The sequence below is a fragment of the Phocoena phocoena genome, chromosome 8 (genome assembly GCF_963924675.1).
Source record: "Phocoena phocoena chromosome 8, mPhoPho1.1, whole genome shotgun sequence".
Taxonomy (NCBI): Eukaryota; Metazoa; Chordata; class Mammalia; order Artiodactyla; family Phocoenidae; genus Phocoena; species Phocoena phocoena.
In genome coordinates, this window is record NC_089226.1 from 80,209,784 (window position 1) to 80,236,189 (window position 26,406).

The 26,406-nt window shown below is 34.0% G+C and overlaps 1 protein-coding gene across 1 annotated transcript in view; it reads right to left on the reverse strand.

Moving 5' to 3' along the window:
* Positions 1–2,652: 2,652 nt before the first annotated feature.
* Positions 2,653–26,406, reverse strand: part of KIF18A (kinesin family member 18A) — a 70,009-nt gene continuing 46,255 nt past the window's right edge. The window contains exons 13-16 of the mRNA XM_065882604.1: positions 11,805–12,246; positions 10,954–11,061; positions 5,233–5,342; positions 2,653–2,735 (exon numbers count right to left, since the gene is read on the reverse strand). Coding sequence (XP_065738676.1) covers positions 2,653–2,735; positions 5,233–5,342; positions 10,954–11,061; positions 11,805–12,246 — 743 coding nt within the window. The remainder of the gene's footprint in view (positions 2,736–5,232; positions 5,343–10,953; positions 11,062–11,804; positions 12,247–26,406) is intronic.

The following is a 26,406-nucleotide window of genomic DNA, read 5'->3' on the forward strand; positions in this document are numbered from 1 at the left end:
TATATAGCCATTATTAATCCAGAACATTGTTCAAAGGATGTTCTTAGGGATATCACCAGGAGTGCTTTAATAAAAGGATGCATTCTTTTTTGTATTAAATAAGAATATGGCCATATTTTCAGATTCATAAACAAGTGTACAGTGATGAAATGAAACGATATCTTGGGTGCTTTAAAACACTCCAGCAAAGGAAGAAAAACAAGGGAAAAAAGGGATATTCCAGACAAATGTGGAAAAATTTGGTAATTGGACTCAGTATTATGATTATATGAGGGTTCATTGTACTATCCTCCATTAAACATTTTTTTTAAGAGCTCGATGTTTCAAAGGAATTTGGGAGTTACTGGGATAAACCAAGTAAGATTCTGACTGCAAGACTTCAGGGGCTTATACTGTCAGCGTGCACGGTCCGCGTCCTGGCGGGCTGCCATTCCCACTCTTCTTTGACATGGAACCCTTTCCTTGGCAGAGAGTATCCAGGTGAGCCATGTTCTGTGGACTATACTTTGGACATCATGATGTACAAGTTCTAGTGGATACTCCAAAATGTTCTCAGAAACGGCGTACAGTGTTAGTCAGAAGAGACAGTATCATCTAGGTTTTCTCTCTGATCTTTGATTTGCCTCACAAAAATTATTTGTTGTCACCTGTCACTAAGAGCAATCAATCTGTGGTAGCAGTATTTATAAAGTTCACACTTAAAAATTTTACAAAGATGCCCACGCTGCTTTCAAATGAGAATAAAAAAACAAATTGCAAACTAAATAGTATGATACTTTTTTAATAAAAAAACAAGTATATAGGTTTGTATATGAATAAAATAAATGACTGGGCAGGGTACCTAAACTATTAGCAGTGGTTACAACTGGGGATGATATTGGTAGCGGGAGTGGAGTGGGGGAGGAGGAAGCACATTTTTATTGTTTACAGCTCTTTTTGGAATAACATATTGTTTTTTAACAAAAATAAATTATTTTAGTTAAAAATCAATCTATGGTGCTGGGATAGTGGTCACCCTTAGAGGGAGGTAGGATACAAGAGAGGCTTCTAGAATTCTGATAATTCTCTATTCCTTGATCTGAGGGCTGGTTAGTGGGTTTGTTCACTTTGTGAAAATTCATTTAGCCATATATTTATGATTGGTCTATTTTCTACATAAGTTCATTTAAAAATTGCTTTCTAGTGACTTATTAAATAGCACCTTGTTTTAGTTTAAATGCATGAATTTTTTCCTTATTCATATATTCCACAGTTTTCCTTTCCCACGTTCATTACTATTTATTCTCTCTAATTTCCCCTTAATGTGGCTGCATTGCAAAGGCATTGTTAGTAACTTTTACAGAAGGTGAAATCCCTAGCTGATAAAAATGGCATATAAGAAAATCACTCACGTCTTATGGTGTGAGGTGGACCACGAGGTAGGGTCACAATCCTGCTAGCTAGCCATTCATCAGTATGTGGTAAAAAGATTTCTTTTGAAACATATAATTACCTAAAATAGATGGAAAGGAATAATAGAGACACTAATGTAGCTGATAAATAGGTGATACAACCAAAGGCCTAATGACAAAGGGAAAACAAAAATTGTCTATGGTTGTTCTCCCTACATCAGATCCTAGGTATACTTTTATGAATATGGGATTATGAGTGTCACAGTTGGAAGGAACTTCAAAGATCATTATTCCATCTCATACTTTCTCAACTAGATTTTGATTTGAAAAACATGACTAATAACAGAAAGGTCTAAAATTTGCAGCTGGTTGTTAAATGGTTGTTTGCTTTGATGGGACAGGTCCTAGGCTATATGAAATTAGAAGTTCATTTAAGCAAATACTTGTTGTTTTCAGAAGATAAACAAGGCAAACAAAGCAGGTGAACAAGGACATAAGATTAAGTTGCAGCTTCATGTACTTCCTATAGCAGAGAAAATGATTAAAACATCTTCTCATTATTAGTAAGGAACCTATGGGTTATTTTCAGGTTTGGTTCTAGTGCCACATATCTTGAGCTAATCTGAAATACAAATATACAAAAGTAACATTTTATAAAAAATAATAGTTTAAGGTGTGTAAGGGGTAGTCGTCACGAGACAGAAAAGCAAGCACTATAAAATCTACATCTTTAATGTATCTAGTAGTGAGAAACAATATTAGTATTTTATTCATGAAGACTACTTAAATAATATTTACAACAACTTTATGGGCACATATATGGACATTTGTACATCAAAGTATTTTTGGAAAGAAGAGACCAAATAAATTCTGGGTCATAATTTTATCACTCCTAAATTTTCCTTATTTTTAAAAAACAGTAAAGATAATTTAAGTCTACTATTTTCTAAAATGTCCTAATCAACTTGTTGTAGCATAGTAAAACTGAGTTGCTACCATACTGACTTAGGTATTTTAAAGGGCAGCAAATATTTTAGGAACTTAAAACACACGTTTTCTGTTGAAATTTTACATTTGCTTAGAATACAAAAGCACAAAACAGAAGGAATTTCGTTTTCTGCTTGCTGAAGGTATTTGGGTAAACCTAGCTTTTAAGATGGTCTTCTTTCAAAGATTTTTAAGATGTTTCTGAAAGGGTACTGGCAACAAACCCTTTTAAAAGCTGACTTGTCAATTTCATTTCCCTTGATTTTGAAGAGACTTATCTTAGATTTCCTTTTGAAATATTTCTTCCAAATTTTCTAACCATGCTTGGCTTTACTTTATGGATGTTTCTTTTATATTCTAGAGAAGAAATAAAAAGATACATAAATATGGTAAAAGTATCATTCAAAAAGAATTTTCACCATTCGTTAAACTTCACAGCTGTTAATTAACCTGATTTAAAACAGAACACCAACAAAGAAACATTAATACCCTTGGTTTGAAAGTAGGAATTCATTTCTCCACATTGGAAACTGAAGTTTTAGTGCGCATGTACGTACACCCCTTCCCCTGCCCCAAAGCTATCAAGTGAAGTCAGTGAATAAACTACCACATTTACTTCTGTTCTTGAACTAAGGAAAGACTACTTCTGTGAACATTGTTCCCTTTCTTTTGTGCATCATCAACTTTTGTTTTTCATTCTTTGGATTATTTCCCAAGGACTTTCAAACTTCCATATTTTTCCAATTTAGAAGTATCATTTCAGTCCAGTACTACTTTTTTTTTTTTTGCGGCACCCGGGCCTCTCACTGTTGTGGCCTCTCCCGTTGCAGAGCACAGGCTCCGGACGTGCAGGCTCAGCGGCCATGGCTCACGGGCCCAGCCGCTCCGCGGTATGCGGGATCCTCCCGGACCAGGACACGAACCCGTGTCCCCTGAATCGGCAGGCGGACTCTCAACCACTGCGCCACCAGGGAAGCCCTTGAGTCCAGTACTTCTTAATGTGCTGATCCTGATCCCATAGCTCTTTTTTCCTTTCACGGCTACCTCTAAAATGTGTTCCACCTATCTATGTCCACTCTTCTGGTTCTTCTTCAGTGTTCACAATGATTCTCTACTCAATGAAGTGTTGTTACAAAAGGGGCCCACTGACTTCTTTATGGGTCTAATCTCTCATCCATTTTCTTGATCACATTAGGTTTTAGTTTTAGGGGCACATATTCTCTTGACACTATTTCTTATTTCTCTAAATGCTCAGTAAACAGAGTTTCCTTCTTTCCCACTGATGTTCCTTTTTTTTTTTCTTTTTAATTTGTACACTGTTAGTTGGAGTCAGCTGAATACATTCTAAGGAAGGCAGCCCCAGTTCTCTTTTACTTTTCTAGTAATTCCTGATGTGTATTTGGCCATTTTCACTTGGATATCCTAATGTACATAAACCATTATCTTCCCTTAAACTAATACCTTTTTCTAAGTGCTCCATTATCCTTAACAAGGCAAAATCTTTCCTCTTTGGCAAGTACTGTAGTTTAGTATTCTCTCCCACTGCTTTCTCTATAGATTATTCATCTCTCTTTACATATAAGATATTTGATGCATTTTATACTATTCTTAGAAAATAAGCATATTAGGAAACCTAAGTCTCTATTATTTGAGAATTATCATAAATTTATTATTTGGTTGCAGGATTATGACTTCCTGGAGAACTTTTTCAGAAGACCAGTGGGACAGTACATATCTACAACAACTGCATATACACAATGTTAAACATTATTAAATATGGCAAGTTGAACCAAATAATCATAGTAAATTCTTCTTTTCAGGACTTCATTGTTTGATTTTTAAATCTGCACGAAAGACATTTCCACTGAGCTTAAGGTAAACAACTGCCACTGGGCACCACAAGAATTAAGGATTTATCAATGCAGCTTGGCAAAGCTATTGAGAAATTTTATATTACTCTAATGAAAAAGCATTGACAGAAAAAAAATTAATAATAGTTTTCATGTTATTCTTAAACATACTCGTTATCTCGTGAAACCCCTTTAAATTCCAAGTGCTATAATTATAAGTTCCTTTAGAGAAGAACCAAACTGGGTCTTAATGATCTTTATATTCATCACAGAACCTAGCACATAGTGACTGCATAGTAAATAAATACTTCCTGATTGAAGTCTTAGAAACTACAGTGTCAGAGAAACATAGGTCTGGACACAAAGGCCTAGAAATTGGTAGGTGCTATATACCTCTAGTTTCACTGAAGATGTTTCCTTACCATGGACTCATGTCACCTCCATATGCAATTGAGAGGATGTAATCACCACCATCAGCATTTTTTTTCAACTTGCTAATTGGAGTTAAAATATGATTGTAACTAGGTATAGACTGGAACCTCACAATAATTGCACAAGTGAATCAGAGGCCAAATTATTAAAAATAAGAGGCTAAGAGAAAAATTTCAAGTGGATATAGTTTATCTGTAAAATATACTTAATCACTAACCTATTAAATAACATAGTTAATTATTTCAATTATTAGTTAAATTATTTACACATTCTTCTGCAATACGAGTCAGTATGGATAACAAAAAGGGTACAGAATATAGAGTTAGGAGATCCAGTTCTGGGTTCTGGCTCCATCATGAAATATCTCTGTGATCTTGGGTGAGCATGTTTTTTATTTTGTGTCTTAAGTTTTCTTATCTGTAACAGGGATAACCACACTCACCATGTACAATAATAAAGGTGATGAGTACATAAAAGGAGACTCTCATGAAAACACTGTAAAAATATGTAAAGTACTATACATATGTTAGTTAATCATGTTATTAAATATCAAAATAAGAGCTGAAACATACCCATTGTTGGTCTGTTTTCTTGGAAGTGCTTATCACTTGAATTATCTTGGTGAACACGCTTGGCAGATCCAGAATTTACCTCAGCACTTAGTGAGGTATTTGATGTAGAGCTTCAAGGGAAAATTTTTATTTTAGTAAAGTCTTTTTTTATATCTCTAAATTCAAATACATATTCTACATTCAATAATGATTAAAGAAAAAGTGAAATACTGAAATATTAAGTTGTAAAATCCCATAGAAGTAATTGGAGATACTAAATAAATTTTTGGCCCATAGGGAAGTTTAGCAGTGTGTGATTTTAATGACGTTTATTCAAATTGGAGATTATGAGTAGAGGTGTATGTCACAATTCTTTAACAGAACATTTCAGGGTGCTGTGCTGGACTGCATGCAAGCACTGTTATTCAAAGTGTAGAGATAAGGAGCACATTGCAAGAGGTGAAAAACGAATCTCAGATTACCAAACCCCTAATCTGGGGAATATGAACAGGTGAGATTGTTTGCAAACCTTGTTTTTAAATCAAAGCATGGTAATAGAATGAGAATCTCTCTCTGATTATTGCAATTATAGAAAGTGAAATGAAAAGAATGACGTATTTTCATTTGTTTTGTCTTCAAAAATTTATATCACTCTCATGTTATTAATGGGTCAAATTTCTAACGCAATTTGAGTTGACATATTACAAAACACATATTGTGGCCTCATGTCACAGGATATACAAGTGAGTAAGGCACAAACAACCCATGTCCTGAAAACTTACATAATAGATATATGGTGGGATGGGGGAAAAATAGGACAAATACACAAAATAATACAAGGCAGAACAAAAAACAGCACCACAGGTTTTCAAAGTACAAGAAGCCACAGGTTCCTGAGTTTAGAAGAAGAATGAAAATTGGAAGATTTTGTGGATGAGATGAGATTGATCTGGGTCCTGAAAAATAGCAATCCAACCCTTCCCAGTCCTACAGAGGATCAAGTTTTAGCAGGCAGGGTTGGAGGTCAAAGTGGGAGATGAACATCCCTTTCCACACTGATTCAAATAAGCTAATTTTAGGAAATTTCTGGCTAGTCAAGATATTATATACCATTTTACAAGTTGATATTAATTTGCTTGTCAGTTTGGATTAACAATTGGAGGCTTCCCTTTATGGCAACAACTTGTTCTGGTAATCCTAAACCTGTGGTAAAGTGATGTGGGTTTATGTTTGTAGAACAGGAGAATATGGGTTATATGCTCAATGAAACTAGTCAGAAATGGCAATTTAATATGTTAGCAAAGAAAAATGGGTATAAGCACAGTGAATGCTGGGAAAAATAAGTCAACCTATGTATCTAAATTTTCTAGAGCCTGTAAGAGAAATGATTATGGTGTTCATAATGATGATTTTGCCAGCTCTGTTCAAGAATGCAAATATCTTCCCAAAATGGTTACAGAGAAGTACTTGTGTTATGAAAGTAAACAAATTCAGTTGTAGAAATTTTCTATTCACAAATGGTGCCAAATAAACTAAGTTACTATAAATCTATTTTGGATACTAAAACATACAGTTTTGATTATATATATATATATATATATATATATATATATATATATATATATCAGCTGTCTAAGGCAAAAATTCTTTTGGGGTCATTTGGTGATTTTATGTCTTCAAGTGTAAAGATCAATGTCACTGGTTACTTTCGAAGAGGGTTGTTTTCCCTGCAATATATCTTAAGGTTTTCTTTATTATTTTATGGTATGATTCTTCACTTTGGTTAGTTCTAAGACCTCGTTTTCACTCACAGATTGTTTTTATTTGAAAATCAGGGTTTTGAATAAATCTATTTGAATAAAACTCACATTTCTAGGAATGAAATCAAAGCCTAATCAAATAAGTTATGTATTTATATATAAGTAAAACACACTCAAACATTTTTAGGATTTAGGTAACATAGTCAACTAATAAAATATTTAACATTTGTTATAAATTTGTTAGATTTATATTAGATCACAAAATAAAAAGACCTAAAATTGGTATGGGTACAAATTCAAATTATTTTAAAGACTGTTTTGAGAAGAAACCTACAGAATCTTCTAGTTGTAAGCCAAATGTATTTCCATAACTATCAATAAAAGTTAAGATTAGTCTTTTGTTCCCTTACATAGGTATAATATTTTTGCTTGATAAACATAATGCATCTCATATTCTTTCAGTGGAGATAATTTCTAGCTGGAATCATAGACATTTTTCAAAATAAACCAAAAATGTATGTAGGTGTGAGACCACTTTTGAGTGCCAAGAAAGACTGTGGAACAAACAAAAAACCAACCAACCAACCAGACACAAAGCAAACAAAACCCCAAATTAATAAATATAATTTATAAGAAAAAATTTACATATATATTTGTGTATTTGGTAAATTGATACATTTAGTTAAAATAGTCTGTTACAGTGATTATATAAATTGAAATGATTACACATCTGATATTCTCAATTTCAGTAGTTACTAAAAAATTCAGTCTGGTAGGTTTCTGGAATATCCAGTGCTTCTAGATGCTAATTTTTTTTTTTTTTTCTTTTGAGAGGAAAAACTGATAAAAAATAAAAGAAGTAATTATATACATGGAGCTGTTCCTCATTTTTAAAAACCATAACAAAATATACACACACCTAAATATGTACATAAAGCTGTTAAGTGGAAAATACCAGAGTCCATTACTCTCAAGCTCATGTAGATTTAATTGGGCGAAAGGAAGATTCTTTTAAAAAGTAATTATGTACATTTCTAGCATTAATCTCTTTTAACCTTAGTTAATGGCAGGATCTAATTATTGGTACCAGAGGGAATGTAACAGAGCAATTAATAGGCTATGAGAAATCTTGCTTTCTTTAGCTGTCCTTTAATTTTATTTCGGAAGCCCTTTAACTCATCTAAACCCACTCCAAATACACAATTTACATACCAAGACATTTCTTGAAAAATCATTTGGTTTTGATAATGACTCTGTTTACATTTAAAAGTTATTCTTAGCTATAAACTTTTGCTACATCTTAGTTACAACAGCAGAGCATGTTACCAGTGAAGAACAAGGAAAGTCCCCAGCATTAATTAAAGAAAAGAATAACATGACTCACACAATGAAAATTAGTGACAAGATGGGTAAAACAGATGATGGTGGTTAGCTAGGCTAAGTGACTGATTCCCATATATGACTAATTGCACAATTCAAATTTGTGACACAGCAAAATACAAAATTGTAAATGTCGTGGATAGTCAGAGACATTCAGGAAAAATCAATCCATGAATTTTAAACATAAACATTTCAAGACTCCACTGGTACTTTGGACAGATGCTAAATGCAACTATGAGATGATACTCTACGTGGCACAAATAAATAGGCGTTTGTAAATTTGTTAGCACTAGCCCGGATGATAACACGTCCATGGTGGAATATAGGAAACTTAAAAAAGAGTTATCTTAAGATCGTATGCTCTTCTCTCCATAATCACATGATAAAGAAAAAGAGGTAAAGCAAGTCAGATCCATTTTACAATTTAACCATTCATTGTATCTTGTCATTGCATTCTATGCTACAGGATATAAAGACTATATAATGGGCTTCATGTCATATAACTCAATATATTTAAGACTTTTTTCCTTGTCTTTAATTTTTAGCTGTTTTACTGCTATGTACCTAGGTATGTTTCTCTTTGTATTAATGCTGCTTGCAGTTTGCATTGCTTCTCAAACCTGTGATTTGCCAACTTTGGTCAGTCTTGGAAAATTATTAGCCAGCATCTTCTCAAATACTGTTTTTTCCCATTCTTTTTCTCACTTCTTTCTGGGACTCAAAATACACATATGCTAGACCTTTTAAATTGTGTCCCATATGTCTCTTTTTGCTCTTCTCTATATTTTTATCTTTTTATACTTTTGCAATTGGTTTGAACATTTTTCTGTTAACCTATCTTACAGTTCACTAAACTTTCTTCTGCCATGCCTAATCTGTTAAATTGATTTGAGTTTGCAATTTCAGTATATTCTATTTTTCATTTCTAGAATATCCATTTGATTCATTTTAATAGAATCCAGTTCTCTGGGAAATTATCATCTATTTTATTGAACTTAATCACAATTAAATTTTTAAAGTCCCTATCTGATAATCTCAATATCTGTATTGCTGCTTCTCTAATTTGTTTTTTTCTCTTGATTTTCAGTCATTTCATCCTGTCTCCCGGCATTCTTGGTAACTTTTGCTTAAGTGCTAAACACTGCATATGAAAAACTGTAGAGGCTGGAGGTGGTATATTCTTCAGAGATGATTTAATTTTCTTCTGGCAAGTAGGCAAAATAGAGATAGATCACCTTGATCCAAAATGGGATTGAACTGGTCAAAGGTCTGTTTCAGCCTTTCAAGAACCAGTCTATTTCCAGTTTGCCCCACTCCTACCTAAAGCATAGGCCTTCAAAGATTTCAAATAAAACCCTGGGCGTTTAACAGGGCCTTTTCTCCATGATGATCCCTAAACAACAATTTTTGTGTCCTGGTCCCATGAGAAGGTCAAAACTCTGCTTATTACTTTAGCCTCTTGGCAGCCACTTTTAGTTGGTTTTGTGGCCTCTTATTACAGAGAGTTTAGAAATTGGCCAATACCTTGAGGGCAAAAGCTACATAGATTTTGTTTCCCTAGCTCAGTGAGATGTTGATAGCTATAGGCTTCCATTTTTGGCTTGACCTCTATATTTGATGCCATGAACTGGCAAATGCTAAATGGAAAAAAAGAGGCAGAGAAGGTCTCGTTCTCCACAACTTGTTTTCCTTTCCTCTGGGATCTTAGACCCTCAAGTCCTGGCTGTGTTGGTTGTTCCCGAGTGCCTTCAAGCAGCTGTTAGTTGAATTTTATCAGCTTTTATAATTGTTCCTGATGGAAAACTTGGTCTGATACAAGCTACAATGTCATAGCCAGAAACAGAAGTCTATTCACTCATCACATTTTAGTCATATATCAAAATGCATTAAAATAATATAATTTTAGGACGGAAGAAATTCAGTAATGTCTGAAGGGAGAAATACCAAATGAGTAAAAATTGTCAACAGAAGAAAACTTAAATGACCTTTCTGAAGGCCAGAAGACTTTAAAATTTATTTTTAATAATCTGAAATATGGAATACTTTATACAAATATCAAGTGAAATATTTGGGCTTTATCAAGATCTCCCTTTGATAATATAAAACTAGTGCTGGGACTTCCCTGGTGACACAGTGGTTAAGAATCCACCTGCCAACGCAGGGGACACGGGTTTGAGCCCTGGTCCGGGAAGATCCCACATACCACAGAGCATCTAAGCCCATGCGCCACAACTACTGAGCCTGCGCTCTAGAGCCCGTGCGCCACGACTACTGAGCCCGTGTGCCACAACTGCTGAAGCCTGTGCGCCTAGACTCCATGCTCCGCAGCAAGAGAAGCCACTGCAATGAGAAGCCCGCACACCACAAAGAAGAGCAGCATAAGCCTGCGCACAGTAACAAAGACCCAGTGCAGCCAAAAATAAATAAATTAAAAATAAATAAATAAATAAAACTAGTGCTGCATTCAGAGCAGTTTACTATGTGTATGCTTAAATGTGAATTGACAGTCTAATTACAAGAAATAAAAAGAGCTGTAGGAAACAAAGTATAAAGATGATCTTACATATGTATAAAGCCTGAACCAGTTGATGTTTAAATGTACCTTGTTAGTTTCCGTTTCCTTTTGGCAGCAGCAGTCATTGCCATGTAGGATGGTACTATGCTTGGTATAGGCAGAGAATGCTTAGTTGAGAATGAAGAAGGGGCAAGCCTGTATATTAAATAATGAAAAATAAAAAGACTAATTTTGATTTGTACTATGGAGAAAAAAGGGGGCATACACTTCCATAATTAGAACATCATTTTGTCTTAATACATAAAGGAAAACATTATTCAATACTATAAACTTCCCTTGATTGCCTGGGGTTTTCTTCTCTCTTTTTTAAACCATAGATAGATTTCTGCATTCCCATAGCATAGAAAGGTGAAGGTATCATTCTTCCCATATTTAGATTAATTGTGAACATACATATTAAGTGAGAAGGATATGTTTTTGCTTGGATGACATGCAGTCAACCATACCTTAGACTTACGACTATTTCAGAGTGAGCTGAGGTTTGCTAAACATCAATAGAAACTGTGGTATTTCCTTTAGTGAAGATATTAATGAATAATATAAACAACTGGTAATCATCTACTGATGGCTTGGAACATCTTAACTTTGGAGTATGAAGAACAAACTAAATATATCTTAAGGTCTCCTCTAGCCTAACAAGTGTCAATCAACTTAAGTTTTAAAATTAAAGACTTCACAATATTGTGTTAGTGGCTTAATATTTAGAGAGAAAGACAAATAAGATTTAACGAAGGTAAAAACACTGACTTTTGTAATCAAGGTAGCATACTTCATCTACGAAACAGATCTTAAATATACCTACAGAGGAAAAAGAAAGCTAATAGTTTAAAGGCTATGTAAATAAAACAAAAGAAGAATTGGCAAATAGTCCTGTGTACCTTTGTAAAATGTTATTGTTTGGTAGTGATTCTTGTTCAGGTAATTTACTTTTCAAGCTCTTGGTGTCTTCACATATAATAAATGTAGACTCCAAATCCTCCTGGCCATATTCTTTTCTCTTGCTGAGAGGGATATCTACTTCACACAACATTTTCAGAGAATTATCACTGTTTGTATTTGAGTTGATGGTCTGAAAACTGGTAGTATGTGATGATGATTTTAATAAGGTCACTGCAGATGGATATTGAGAAGTTTTTCTACAGTCTTCTGGAGTATACACAATGGGTTGAAGTTCTTTGCTGAGGGAATCATTGAGCTGCATATTTTCAGACAGTGTAGATTTCTGGGGATGTTTTGCTTTCAAGGGAGAAGGCATTAATTTTCTTCGGGTTCTTTTTTGTGGAGGAATTTTAAGCAGATTAGATTCACTCGGAGATGTGCCTGTTCAACAAAATTAAAAACAAGTTCAATAATGTTGCCTAAATAGTTTTCCAATAACCTTACCAGTTAAGAGAAGGAAAAAAAAGACCCCCAGTAATAAGTATATTTTCTGCCAAATAGATAAAAATTTAAAAGAAAATAAATAAGTTGGAAAGAAAAAAGTTATTGCTAATAACGTTAAAGTTAATAAACTCATTATAAAGAAATTCTACAACAGAAAATAGATACTAAGTAGCTAATATCAATATTATAGATACAGCTGTCTTGAGATATTGGGCAATTATGAAAATAAACTGCATCCAGTAAATGTATACATTTCTCTAAGGATCTGTACCTGACCCTCTTATTCTATATTCTTATTTCTTTTCTTTTTCTTTGTTTAATTGAAGTATAGTTGGTTTACAACATTGTTAGTTTCTGGTGTACAGCAAATTGATTCAGTTTTATATATATATTCTTTTTTGGATTCTTTTCCATTATAGTTTATTATAAGACATTGAATATAGTTACCTGTGCTATACAGTAGGACCTTGCTGTTCACCTATTTTACATACAGTAGTTTTTAATCTGCTAATCTCAAACTCCTAATTTATCCCTACCCCTCCTTTCCCCTTTGGTAACCATAAATGTGTTTCTTATGTCTGGGAGTCTTTCTGTTTTGTAAATAAGTTTATTTGTATCTTTTTTCTTACATTCCACATTTAAGTGGTATCATATGATATTTGTCTTTCTATGACTTACTTCACTTAGTATGATAATCTCTAAGTCCACCCATGTTGCTGCAAATGGCATTATCTCATTCTTTTTTTATGGCTATACACTCTATTTCTAATTATCCTCTTGCCATTACCTTCTCAGTCATGTGGGTCCCATATAACTAGATTTTTACTTTTTCCTTGCATTTCCCAATCTTTACCAATCCTGCCTCTTTTACACTTACAGTTAAAACATAATTCTGATCATGTCATTCCCCTGATTAAAGATGTTTAGTAATCTTTAAACAGAAACATAATGCCCAGAGATTTTTAGTAGGGGAATTTTTGTTCCTTGCTCCAAAATTAAGAGACAAATTGTTTTGTTTGAACTTAAGTGTGAACTCCCACAATACTAGACATGCTTAAATATTTAAGTACATAAAGACTTCTCACTTTCTTTTAGTGTACAAAATAATGACTTGTTTACATATATAACAATAATCTTGATCAGCTCCAGTGTACTTATGTTGCATTTTTAAATTAATATATCTTTTTTCTGCTTTGCCTATTTCATTCTGGTAAACTTCATGGTGCCTGACACAAAGTAACTCTGCTTGGAGTGTGCTGTCCAGGGAAGAAACTATAAGGTGTATTTCTCACCATGTTTTCAAATCAGGCAGTAAAATTCCCAATTGATGTTATATTTGCTTTACAGTATAATAATAACTTAAGTAACACTGAAAGCTGAATAAAATAAGTGCTGTGTATTTCAATAAAGCAATTCAAACTTTCAACCAAGTTAGAAAATACACTGATAACAATCAGCAACAGTACATGCATTATTCTTATTACATTAGTTGACAGTAGACTCTGCTGTGGCTAGGTTGACAATTACCCTCTAGGAAATACAATTTAAAAACAGGAAGAAAAATATGATCCCTGTTCTACTAAGGAATTTTACTTTTCTGAGAACTAGATAAATGAGATCCAGATCTTAAAATAATTTTCCACTCCCTTTTACATGACATTTGTCAAATTTTCCATTACCAGATATTTTTATACTAATGCTGCAGTGTAAAGACAGTAACTTTTCTCCACTGTGCTGCTACCACCAATTTGGTGGCTATTAATAGCTGGAAGATTAACTTCTTTTCCCAGGAGAGGGAGCAGGGGTATGCAGAGGATAGAAAACTATATCGAGGATAGAAAACTGAATTGGGAGTCAGGAGACTTGGATTCTATTTCTGGCTTCACCAACAACACACTGAGTGACCTTGGGCAACTCACTTAAGCAGTGTGGGCATTAATACCCCCTAGAAAAAAGGGGATACTATCTTTCTATGTACAGGGATTTTCTAGGATTAGATAATATCTATAAAATACTTAGAGCTCAAGGAAAGGCTCTAGAAATATAGGCTTCAACTGTTAGCATTGTGACGTTCACAGGGTAAGCTGTAATTTACTTTCCAGTATTCCATCAATACCCAGCACACCATTATCACCAAAAGAATATATTTCAAACAATATATTGTTTGAATATATTTCACTTTCAGTTTATCAGATACCCAATTTATCAAGGCTGATGATAAATTGTAATATAAACCCAAGGACTGTGAAAGCAGGCACATCTAAGTGCTATTTGAACATGCAGGCGTGGTAACAACATTCTAAAATTTAGAACACAATGGACCATGAAACCTCAAGGGATAGGGATTATCCAGAGTAACTATTTTTCTTGTGCATATCTACAGAGGGATAATCTCTGGAGTGGCAGTGGGCAAATTCCCATGATGGTGGACCATGTTTTCTCTATTGCTTATAAACAGCATGAAAAGCGGGGGGGTGTCTTCCATAACACACCAAAAAAAAAAAATCTACCAGTTCTTTGGGATAATCTAAACATACATCCAATATCAAATTTTGGTATGATCAGACTAAGTAACAGTTTGCAGTGAAAGCAATAGTAATCTTACAATGATATTATCTTTAGCTATAATTCTGCTCTCCTGATAGGATATGATAACTTGAAGGAGAAACGTGAAGATGAGGCCGATAATGGACTCACATACCACTGTTTTACTGGACCTGAAAGGAGAGATGCTACAGACACACAGCATGTACAAAATACAAATCCAGGGGGTTCTTTTCTTTCTATCCTCTCAGTTATTAAGTACAGATAAAATAAAAAGAGAGCAGAAAATAGATGGTCAATTCAGGACTACTTAGGCTGACTAGTTGCTAAGAAAGGTTCAGAAGATAATCAGAGCAAAATAAGATTTAAAGGCTTAAATAAAAATTAGACAGTCAATTCACTGTAACTGTAAGGGGATAATGACTCCATTTATTCCTGAAGACTAAAAGAGCACGATAAACAACATGAGATTTCATTTTGAATATGATATCCAGAATATATAAATACAACTATATAATAAATAGTCATTCCCCTTTAGTTAGGCAAGAATACTTTAAGTGGGTATGGCAAACTGGAGGGTGCTGGATTAGAGGCTACAACAACCACTGGATATACTACGTCTATGTCTATAAAAGAGATCTGCTGTACTTTTCCATTAGAGGATGTGCAGTAACTTTCCAGAAAAGCAGGCTTGGGGAGTCTGTAGTTTCCCTTGATTCAGCCTGGGAAAATACTATCTAACAAGATTCTGTAATTCTTTGGCCTACAGAGTGGAAATGACAAAGAAGGAACCTGGAGGAAGATTATAATTCTTTTAAAAAGGGCCCATAAAACGAGAAAAGGAATCATGTAGTTAAGGACTTTCAGAACAAGGGACTCTAATAGGTAATGGTAGTCAATGAAATACCTCAGCAATAGAGGTGTCACACAGGAGGTGACAGGACATTAAAAATGCATTGTTATAAGGTAGGATCTTATAAATGGGGATGGAAAAGATTGGCAGCTGCTTGGGAGGAAAGCAAGTCTTCTCTCCAGGGTCTCTCCATCTAAAGAAGCAGACTACATCATATACTAAGGATAGAAGGTAGCAGGTATCCTATGTTCCGAAAAATTTTGTTATTTCTAGACCATGTCTTGGAACTTTAATTCTCCAGCACAGTGTAGGTGTACTGCATTTCTATTGCTCTGAAATGGTTATGATCCATGGTTATGTGAATATGACTTGTTGAAATTCATGTCCAAATAATAACAATAACCATAACGTCGAGACCTTTAAAAGAAGTTACTACTATTATTTTCAATACGGTATCAACGTTTATTTGATTAATGAAAAAAAAAGGCTGTAGTCAGCTATGGAACAAGAAAAACAATCTAAGAGGACTGCATGTGCATAAAAAGATTCACTGTTTGTTCATTCATCTAGTATTAAGCACTGCCATGTTCCAGACCTTTTCTAGGTATTGAGAATATAGCAGCAAACAGAACAATTAAGAATCTACATTTCTGAGGGGAGAAGGCAGAAAAATAAATTATCTTAATACGTTAATAATGATATATGAGTTGTAAAGACAGTAAGACAGAAAAGTGGAGTAGAGGGTGATGGGAGATAGGAGGGGTGTGGTTTATGATGGCCAGGGAAGGTGATTCTAAGAATGGGATATGTGATCTGAGACTTGAATGGCTATGAAGGAGGCAGGCCTACAAAGATCTGGGGAAAGAGGCAGAGGAAACAGGAAGCGCAAGATCCAGTGGCAACAATAAATTTGTTGAGCTCAAGGAAACGAGAGAAGGCTAGTGTGATTGAAGTGTAGTGAGTTAAGAGGGAGAGAAGAAATGAGAAGCTAGAGATATTGAAAGAGGCCAGCCTGTGTTAGGATATATGGATAAGGGCTTGGATTTATTCCAAGTGCAAAGGGATATCTGTGGAGGATTCTAAGCATGGTTATGATGTGATCTGATTTACATTTTAAAAAAAGATTGCTTTGCTTACTGTGTGGAGAAAATGTGAATGGGTAAGAGAGGAAACAAGGAACAGGAACAGTAACAAGACTATTGCTATAGCTCAGGCAAGAAATAACAAGAGCTTGGACTCGAGTGGTAGTAGTGATAGATGTGGGAAGGGTGTGGTAATCAAATAATCAGATAAAAATTATATAAAGTAAATCCAGAATGTATGTAATAACATACATAGGTGTGATGAGGTGTCTGAATATCAGGAACAAAGATAAGGAGTTCACACAAAGGAGTAGTATATATTAATTTTATACCATTTTACAGAAATTGACAACATTCCATAAAACCATGAACCATTTGACATGCACAATTACAGAAAGGTTCAAAAGGTCCTAAATATCATCCCTCAAATTTGGCATTCTCTTCTTACTGACATTACCTCTCCCAGCCCCCACTCATCAGGCTTGAAGTCCTGTCCCCTTGAGGAGCTCTGATCCAAGTGAATTCAGGTGTCTTAGAACCTGCCTCCTTCCCTCTCTGGTCTGGATACGCATGGACTTGAGGCAGCAGGTGCTCTTTGGGGTTTGAGGATATGATTTCTTAGTTAGAGATGATGGGTGTTATTATCATGCTGGGGTAGGGAAAAGGAAGGAAGGAGAGTGAGGCTAAGTAGGAAATGGCTCTAGAACAAGGGTGGCAGACAGAAGAAAATTTATTGAAAATGGATTTTGGCTCCTACGAAGTTGTACAAAAAGCAATGTGAGGGGAAGATGTAAGTTAATAGAGTGATGGGAAAGGGATCTCCTTTTAGGTCAGGCACTCTACTTTCTCATCTCTAAACACCCTCAAACAACTGAAACATTTATCTTCACTTCCAGACATAGACATACTGTGATTTCAGACACAAGCGCTGACTGCTTCCCTCCCAATATCTTGATAATTATCTTGAACATTCAATTACTTAAAAAGGAGCCAATGCATTTTAAATCCATGTTTAGTGAAGCCTTGAAAATGCAAAATGTGGTCTTGTAGTGAATGCATTAATCAAGTAATATATGATATACATGATATTAGAACCTTTTCTTTTTGGTAGGGGCACAAGATAGAAAGGCACTGAATACTTAAATTGCTCACTAGAAGATCCAGTCCTTGGTTGGCTCCGCCTTAAATGTCTCACCTTAGAAACACCCGTAGTACAAGAAGAGATATGAAGGTTAACTTTGTAAAAGAAAACCAGTTTTAACCAAGGTGGTAATCTGAGTAGAGGTATGTAGCTCCCCTTCCAGATTCCTTTTAAAAGGACCATATAATAGAAATAGGAGAAAACTTGCTCTAATGTTAGAAATAAGAGAAGAGTATTATCTGCACACCAGGACAGTAGAGGACCTTATGAGAAATATTGTGTAGCTAGAACTGGAAAAAAGGAAGGCATAGAGAGAATAACTTATAATTTCCCCACTTCATCCTTCAATGCTATCCTTGGGAGTGAAGTAAAAGGCACTGGAAGAATGTCACTGAAGTTCCTTAAATGAGGAACAGGGATGAGGGAGTAGATAGGGTAGGAGGAGAAAGGGTGAGATAACACTATGAGATACAGTGAAATGACAATATGTGAACGCTAGCAGCAGCACTAAGAGGCCCTAAGATTCAGTCCTGGTCTAGCTGTCTCACCGTAGAAAGGAACACTGAACAGAAAGTGCCCAACCCTGTGGGCCTTGCTCCCAGCACTGGTGGCAAAGAGGCAAAGTTTCTACCTGAGGCTCTGGTTTCTTTTCTATACTCCCTGGGCTGTGAGATCCATGAAAAGGAATGCACTTCCCCCATATCCCTGGACCTTACTATCTACTTGATTATCAGGAAGTTAAGGGCAAAACCATACTACTAATAAGCACAGAGGAAACTCACTGGACCAGTAAAAGGATAATACAGTATAAAGGAGAGGCAGAACTGGCACACAAACTCAGGCCTTCTGATAATCCAGAAGCCATGTTTTACCTACACCAAGCTCCTACCACAGGGAGAATTTAATCAATTAGGATAATGGCTAAATAAAACATGGGACATACATAATTACACTGTTATTTAAAGCCATATTTTACAGATTATCTGATGATTTGGGAAAATATCCCATGAAATGAAGCAGTAAAGAAATTTAAATACAGCATGATCCCAATTTTGAAAAAAAAACAAAACCCCCATCAAAACCAAATCAAAGCATGTACATACAGACCCCATGAGCGAAAAGGGGGTGAAAAAGTCACAGAAAACAGAGCAGAAGGAAATATGGCTCATTAGCTGAAAGACCGAACTATGTACACAGAACACAACCAGGGTCACCAGATATTTGAGAGTATGTCTTTCAACATGATAATCAAGACATATGACTACACACAGGAAAAAAAAGTGAGAGGAAATAAATGAGTATATTAGGACAACCATAATTAATATCTTCTGAGAAATGAGACATTATTACATTCATGAAGCAAAACCAAAGTGCTATAAGAAGAAACACTGAATTTTAAGAAAGAGTTCTTAGAAATTTAAAATGAGAGGAAAACAAAATAAAAGTAAAGGTTCTAAGATAAAGTGGAAGACATCTCCTAGAAAGAAGAAAAAACAAACCAAAAGAGGTAAATACTAGAAAACAGATAATAGAATTAGAGGATCAATCCAGAAGATCCAACATCAGAATGATAAGTGTTCCAAAGACAGAACAGAAAGAAGGGCAGAAACATATTATGGAGGTTTATGTATGTAAGCACGTGGAAGTGCTTGAATACATATGTGAAAATTTCTCAGAGTGAAAGGATAAAGGTTTCCAGAGCAAAAGGCCCACAAACTGTTTAGCATAATGAACTTAAAAAAGACTAACACCAAGGTATAGCATTGTGACATTTCAGAATACCAAGGATCCCAAAATCTTCCTGGGAGAAAAAGTCCCACACAAAGTATGAAGAATAAAAATGGCATGACAGTTAATGGCAACACTGGAATCTAGAAATCAATGGAGCAATGTCTTCACAGTTCTTAGAAAAATTATTTCCAACCTAGAATTCCATACCTAGTCAATCAGAAAATAAAAATATTGCTGTACATCCAAGGTCTAAAAAAAATTTTACTTCCTATGCACCCATTCTCCCGAATTTATTGGAGGATGTACTTCCGTAGAATAAAGGAGAAAACAAGAAAGAGGATGGGAAAAAAACAAATACTACATACAGAAACCATAAAGCTGTACAAGAAAGAGAATTTATACACTTCTTAGCTCAACAGAGAATGATATTTACTTGATAACACTCTAGAGATTTATTTTTAAAAAGGTGAAAAACTCTTTTGGCAAAAAGGGGGACAGGAGGAAATGTATACACATTGTAAAGGAGCTAAATCCTTTAAAATAAAATGAAATAAAAGTAAGTAGATAACATCTAAAATTGGAAAAATATAAACAAAAAGAATTAGCAGTATAAATTTGAAATTTAGAAATTAGGAGGAAAAATCAAAAGAAATAGTTAAAAGGTGAATAAGAATTGGGAGTGGGCAGCAATAGGGCAAGGAATACTTACACAAATATTATAGTACTTGTTAGCTTTCTAAATTATGTGCAGGTATTACTTTTATAAAAATATAAACTGAATTTTAAAAGGAGGTGGAGGTGAAGAGGGGGAAAAAAGGAGGGGGCAGGGGGAGATGGGAGAGACAGACACACACACACACACACACACATGCACACAGATGCAGAAGCTTTTAATGAAAAGAAAAATGGTTAAACTTTGGGGCTATAAAAGGAAAGAGCAGTCCAAAATCACATCTCTTGCTTGTCCTGGGATAGCTTTACCCCAAATCTGTGGACTCTGAGTGGGGTCAAACTAGCCAAAGCTATGAGTCTAACTGAAACATGCAAGCAGATAACATGAAATGGAATTGCAATCAAATAGAAGGGCAAAATGAACATTCTAGGCCTAGGGAAGGTGGGAGAGATCTTTTATTTAGCCCCATTCTCCACTGGCTTACCATCTCACTCTCCTACTTATGTTTTCCCTAGCATGCAACAAAAAGAAAGGCAGAACAGTTATCTACCTAGTAATTTAAAGAGGGCCAATAAAAATGTGAATCAATCAGCAAAAATAAATCATTCAATATGGTGAGAATGAGCAGAATGGATTTAAAGTCATGAGTCCCAGGAATGAAGGAAAATTCCTCTTCTTCAGGGAAGAGGTAAACCACTTGTGAAATCTGAATGTTAGCATGTGTAATTCTGTTATGCTTTAAAGTTTATAGCACATAATAAATAGTAGAAATAAAAATAAAGCTTAGATAGCAAAAATTCTAAGAAATAAAAGATATATTTTGTATGAGGACATGGATTTAATCAGTTTGCTTTCAGATATTTTAAGTGTCCTAAAGACCTCTAGCTTTAATGATATGTCTTATACCTATCTTTATCTTTACATTTAGATTCCATACAAAGGTAAGATATACTTTAATTTCTTCACAGGTCTGTTGAGATATTCAGATGATTAAACAGAGAGGATACCACTTTAAGGATCAAGACATTTTCTATTACTGTTTTCAAATTAACTAGAATACATATAATTCTAAAGAACAGTTTGGGAACTTCCTGGAGAGAAAATGTTCATTGAAAAATAACTTTGGTATTGCTTTACTTATAAAGGTCTAACATAGTTATCTTGAAATTCAAGACGATCTCTTAGGGCTTTTTAACACCTCAAATAGTTGAAGGCACATATTAATAAAATAACAATATAATGCACCCTATTGTTGTTTTTATAGTTATAAAGCCTTTTTAGCAAAAAATGCATAAACAATGCTAGAGATTTATTCATCAACTCCTTTAGGGAAGAGGTTTAGGGAAGAGGGTAGGCAATGAAAGTTATATGATTAAATAATATAACTTTTCAAAATGACTATGTCCTACAATTTAGACCAGGATTTGAAAAGTGATCAGAGACAGATCAGAGCTAATGAAAGATATAGAAAAGTCTCTCTTCTAAACCCTAGGGTAAATTTTGCTTAATGAATCCAATCCTAGTCTTTGTAATACTTAACCATTAATAGTTTAGGAAATATCTTAAAATATTTATATGGTGCTTTAAGGCATCATATATACAGCTGAAAATGTGCATTTCAGGATAAAGTGGTTTAGTGTTCTATTTATCTGTTCCTACATTATGACTAGAGATTCCCGCTTCAAAAAGTTTGTTTACTGTAAGTCCATAAAGAGACTTAAAAAGGAAGTCAGAAAAAAACATTTGTTGAGACTGCCAAGGTTTACAAGCCTTTCAAAGTCTTTTAAGTATTAAAACCACTTTCAAAATTAACTCTAAATGCAAGGGCTAAAATTGTGGATAGTGAAAAAATACAATTTTCATCAGTAGTATTCCAAATTCTAACACAATGTTACCTAGATTACAACATAAGAACATTAACATTTGTGTAGTCTGTGTAGCATTTTATAGAATAAAATATGCTATTAATATAAGCCACAGCTTAATATCAAAACAAAAACAGTAAAAATAGTAATAAAATTAGAATTAATTTGTCTGATCACTAAATTATATTTGCTAAGTGGTTAAAAGAAATTATGAACAAATATTTGATGACTGGTTAATGAAGAAGTAAACACAGTTTAGATATTAATCTGCCATTTGCCATCATTCCCCCAAACTTCTGAAATTTTAAGGAATATGATCAACTAATGGCGGTGCAATAAAAGCAATAAATTAGATATTTTGACTTTGTTAGTGAAATACAGGAGAGTCTCATAAAGAAGTATATGAAAAAGACATTTGAGAAATTGCCTATACCTCAAGAGAAACATATAAAAATGTATTTACTGGCTGCATTGTTCTTTAAGCTATTTAAGTCCACTTGTGAGCATAATCTAGTTTGCTTCATTATTTCAATCTTTCAAATATTTCATTTCTCCAAGAAGCTTATCCCACCGATTTGATTTAGGACTCTAAAATGTTTCCAGTAGAAAGCAGGAAAGAGTTGTTTCATGTCCGTCTTTCTAAAAGTAGTTTTAAGAAATGTCAGTATATTTTTACTTTTAAAAGATTTTTTTACAATATTTATTTTTTTGCTTATTATAAAAAATTTCCTTAACGAGGCCATAGGATTAAATGTTACATATATTAATATAGGCCACTTCTTATATGATCCTACTAATACACAAGGATATTATATAATTTAAGATAATTATATATTATATAATATGCTAGTACATTAGTAGGAAAAAGAAATAAAGTGGTGGTGTAAATGAGCTAAATCTTCATCTCTTAGAATGAGCTGATAATACCTAAACATAGATGAATCAATAAACAGCAGTAAGCATACTGTTTAGAATTTGTTATACATCATCCAACATGCATTTTAATAGAAAATAGAAAAAACAGACTTGTTTTGTCTGTTTTCCTAAAAGCAGTTTTAGGAAATGTCAGTATATTTTTACTTTTAAATGAATTCTTTTAATTATTATAAGAAATGCCCTTAAATCAATGCATTATTAACAACAAGTCACATCTAAATAATTTTAAACCAATGCCCATTACAGAGGAAAAGGAAATTAAAACTTACACATGTTTCATAGTAGCAAAAAAAGAAAGGCCCAAGTAATAGAAACCCTTACTTTATGATATTCTTACATCATAAAAATCATATAGTTTAGCAATGTATATAGTTTTTTACTGAATTTCCACTTTAAAATGGTCATACTAATTCTTGATTAATTATAGGCCACCAGGAAAATCACAGTGGGGTTCATCTCAAACACAGAACCAGAATTTAGCACTATATGATATTAATGTTCACTTAAACTTTCCTACTTTATAATTTGTTGCTCACAGCAAGAAAAGTGATATGCTCATATATCAATCATATTTGTTGTTGGCATAACTAAAGTCCCTTATTGATTTACCGGGGCAAGTCAGGTAAAGAAACCAAGCAATACAAAGTAATAACATATATAAATATGATTATAATGAAGACTTAAAAATACAAAATTTTCTTCACAGACCCAAAAATATGAATAGAAGGCACTATACCATTTCAACCCCTCAAAACTGAGATGTCATCTACCTATTACTACTAGAAGAAAGAAAACATAAATGTGAATTAAATAGATAAATACCTTTATAATTTAAAGTTGGGTTATGTAGAAATTAACAACCACCATAAATAAAAGAAAAATATGTGCCATATATGGCAAAGTGTTTAAAGCTCTTGTCTGTATATATATGTATATCTATGTATATACATATGTGGTCATCTATCTATCAAACAAAGTAAATAAGGAAAATGAAAGATAATAGAAAAATAAGACAAAGGAGATAAACAGGTAACTCAGAATGAAATACAAATGGACAAAAGCACATTAAAAAAATATTCACCTTCTACCCCCCTTTATCGGGGTGGACTGTACACTTATAATAGTTCTGGAGAATAACCTGACAATGCATATCAAATGCTTTAAAAATGTACAGACCCTCTGACCTAACTATTCTACTTTGGGGGTCTTAGCCTAAGGAAATAATTAAACAAGTCGCAAAATATGCACACACACACACAGATGTCCAGTGGAGTGTTGCTTACAACAGCAAGAAAGGGGAAACAACTGAACGTTCATTAATAGGGGATTAGGTAAATATAATATGCAGGTAACAAAAGTTACTTAAATTCATATTTGATAGGAAAATGTGTGTATAACAAGGGGTTCTGTGAAAAAAAGCAAAACGAGGTTAAAACATTAGTGAAAGGGGCAATAAACCTAAAAATGATGAAAAAACTGTTTTCGACTGTCAATGAAGTTATAGTTTGTTGGGGAGAGGGAAGGTAAGATATGATAATTGTTATAACAATGGAATAAAAAATATAATGGAAATGTAAAAGAGTGTGTGCAGGCAAAGTGGGGAGGACTCATTAATGGGAAGGTTTCACAAAGAAGGCAGTATCTAAATTGGACTGTCAATGAGGATAAGGATCTTAATGTGCTAGGATGTGGGATGGAAAGAAAGTAGCACTCAAGATCGAGGGAGAAGCCTGGAAACTGTAGAGGCAAGAAAATGAAAGCATGTTTAAGAGGAGGTTGGGACACTGAGTGCCATAGGGAAGTGAGTCTGCATGGGGCTAGGAAAGCCTTTAAAGGTTCTTCTAAGTAAGGGGTCTGAACTTTGCTAGGAAGATCATTTTAGGGTGAAGAGTAGATTGTAGAGGGGGAGAGGTGAGAAATGGAAACTGTTCTAGATATCACTATAATTATTCATTTCTTACATCAACTCTTCTCAAAGTGTTTTAAAATAAACTGAATTAAGAATCATCACTCTATTCTCTGTTTAAATAAATCTCTAAAACACAAGTACTAACTGGCAATTTCATGTGGTTTCTTAGGTAGGAGGGGTCTATATTTATTTTTCAGCTTTTTGAAATATTCCACAGATGGTTCCTCTAAATAGAGAGACTAGATAATTTATCACTAATGAGTTAAAAATCCCCCTCTTAAAAAATGGGCAGGCCTTCTGGGGTCATTTTTGATGTGCCATATCATGTGTCCTGAATGATTTTACCCAGGGGAACTAATTTATCAAAAGCTTAAGACTGCAAATGTTAAAAGATTTACAGAGCTGTACGTTAGTGTAAAAAGCAGAATGCAGTATTTAGCAAACATGAGTCACAGGCTGCAAAGTAAGGTTCATGACAGGGAGACACTGATGAATGGGATTAGATCTAATTGAGGTTTGGTACAAAATGATGGCAAGGATTTTTCTTTTGCTAGCACTCAGGTTAATATGTACGTGAGCAAGTATTTTGGGAAACTATGCTAAGTTAAAATTAGTTGGCAAAGTTCTAAAGTGAAATCAAATATTAATATATGCATTTCAATAAACACTTCTAGGCTACAAGTGATTGATACAATTACTGTACTAATCATAAATCTGGATTCTTTTTAACAGCCTTGTGACTCACGGAATTCGCAGATGCAAATGTACAGGTGAATGAATTTTAACTATTTAAAAGATAAATAACCTTAAGGTACTAGTGAATTAACCAAAACAATAAACATTTTATAATGTATTCATAAGACACTATTGTGGTTATTGCAGTAATTAATGCCTACAGAGATAATATCAGCTATTTACGAATATCACAAAGAGAGAATACATTTTAAGAACTGTTACAGTCCTTTAAATTAATCCAGCATTCTGAGTAATAAATCAACCATAACCTTTTGAAACCTGTCTCCGTGGGAAATAGCAGATACCATGTTTTCCTCTCCGTCTCATTTTCCTAGTATTCATGCTTATGTAAGATGGGAAAAAAGAAAACGACAATGCAAAGAACCTTTTAATTTACAGTAATATTTGCAGTTACAGGTGAATAACTGAACAATGCCTTGTGTACAAGGAGACTAAGGGCCAAACGAAATGTATTTAGGGCTTCAAAAAAGACTTTCATTGTCTATTGGCACTGATTAAATTTTGTTGCCAAATGGGAAGATATATGAAAGATTCAGTTTATAAGCATTTTGCTTCTTCATATTTATTATACGAGGAATTAGTATAGAGATCTTTTTTATAAAATGAA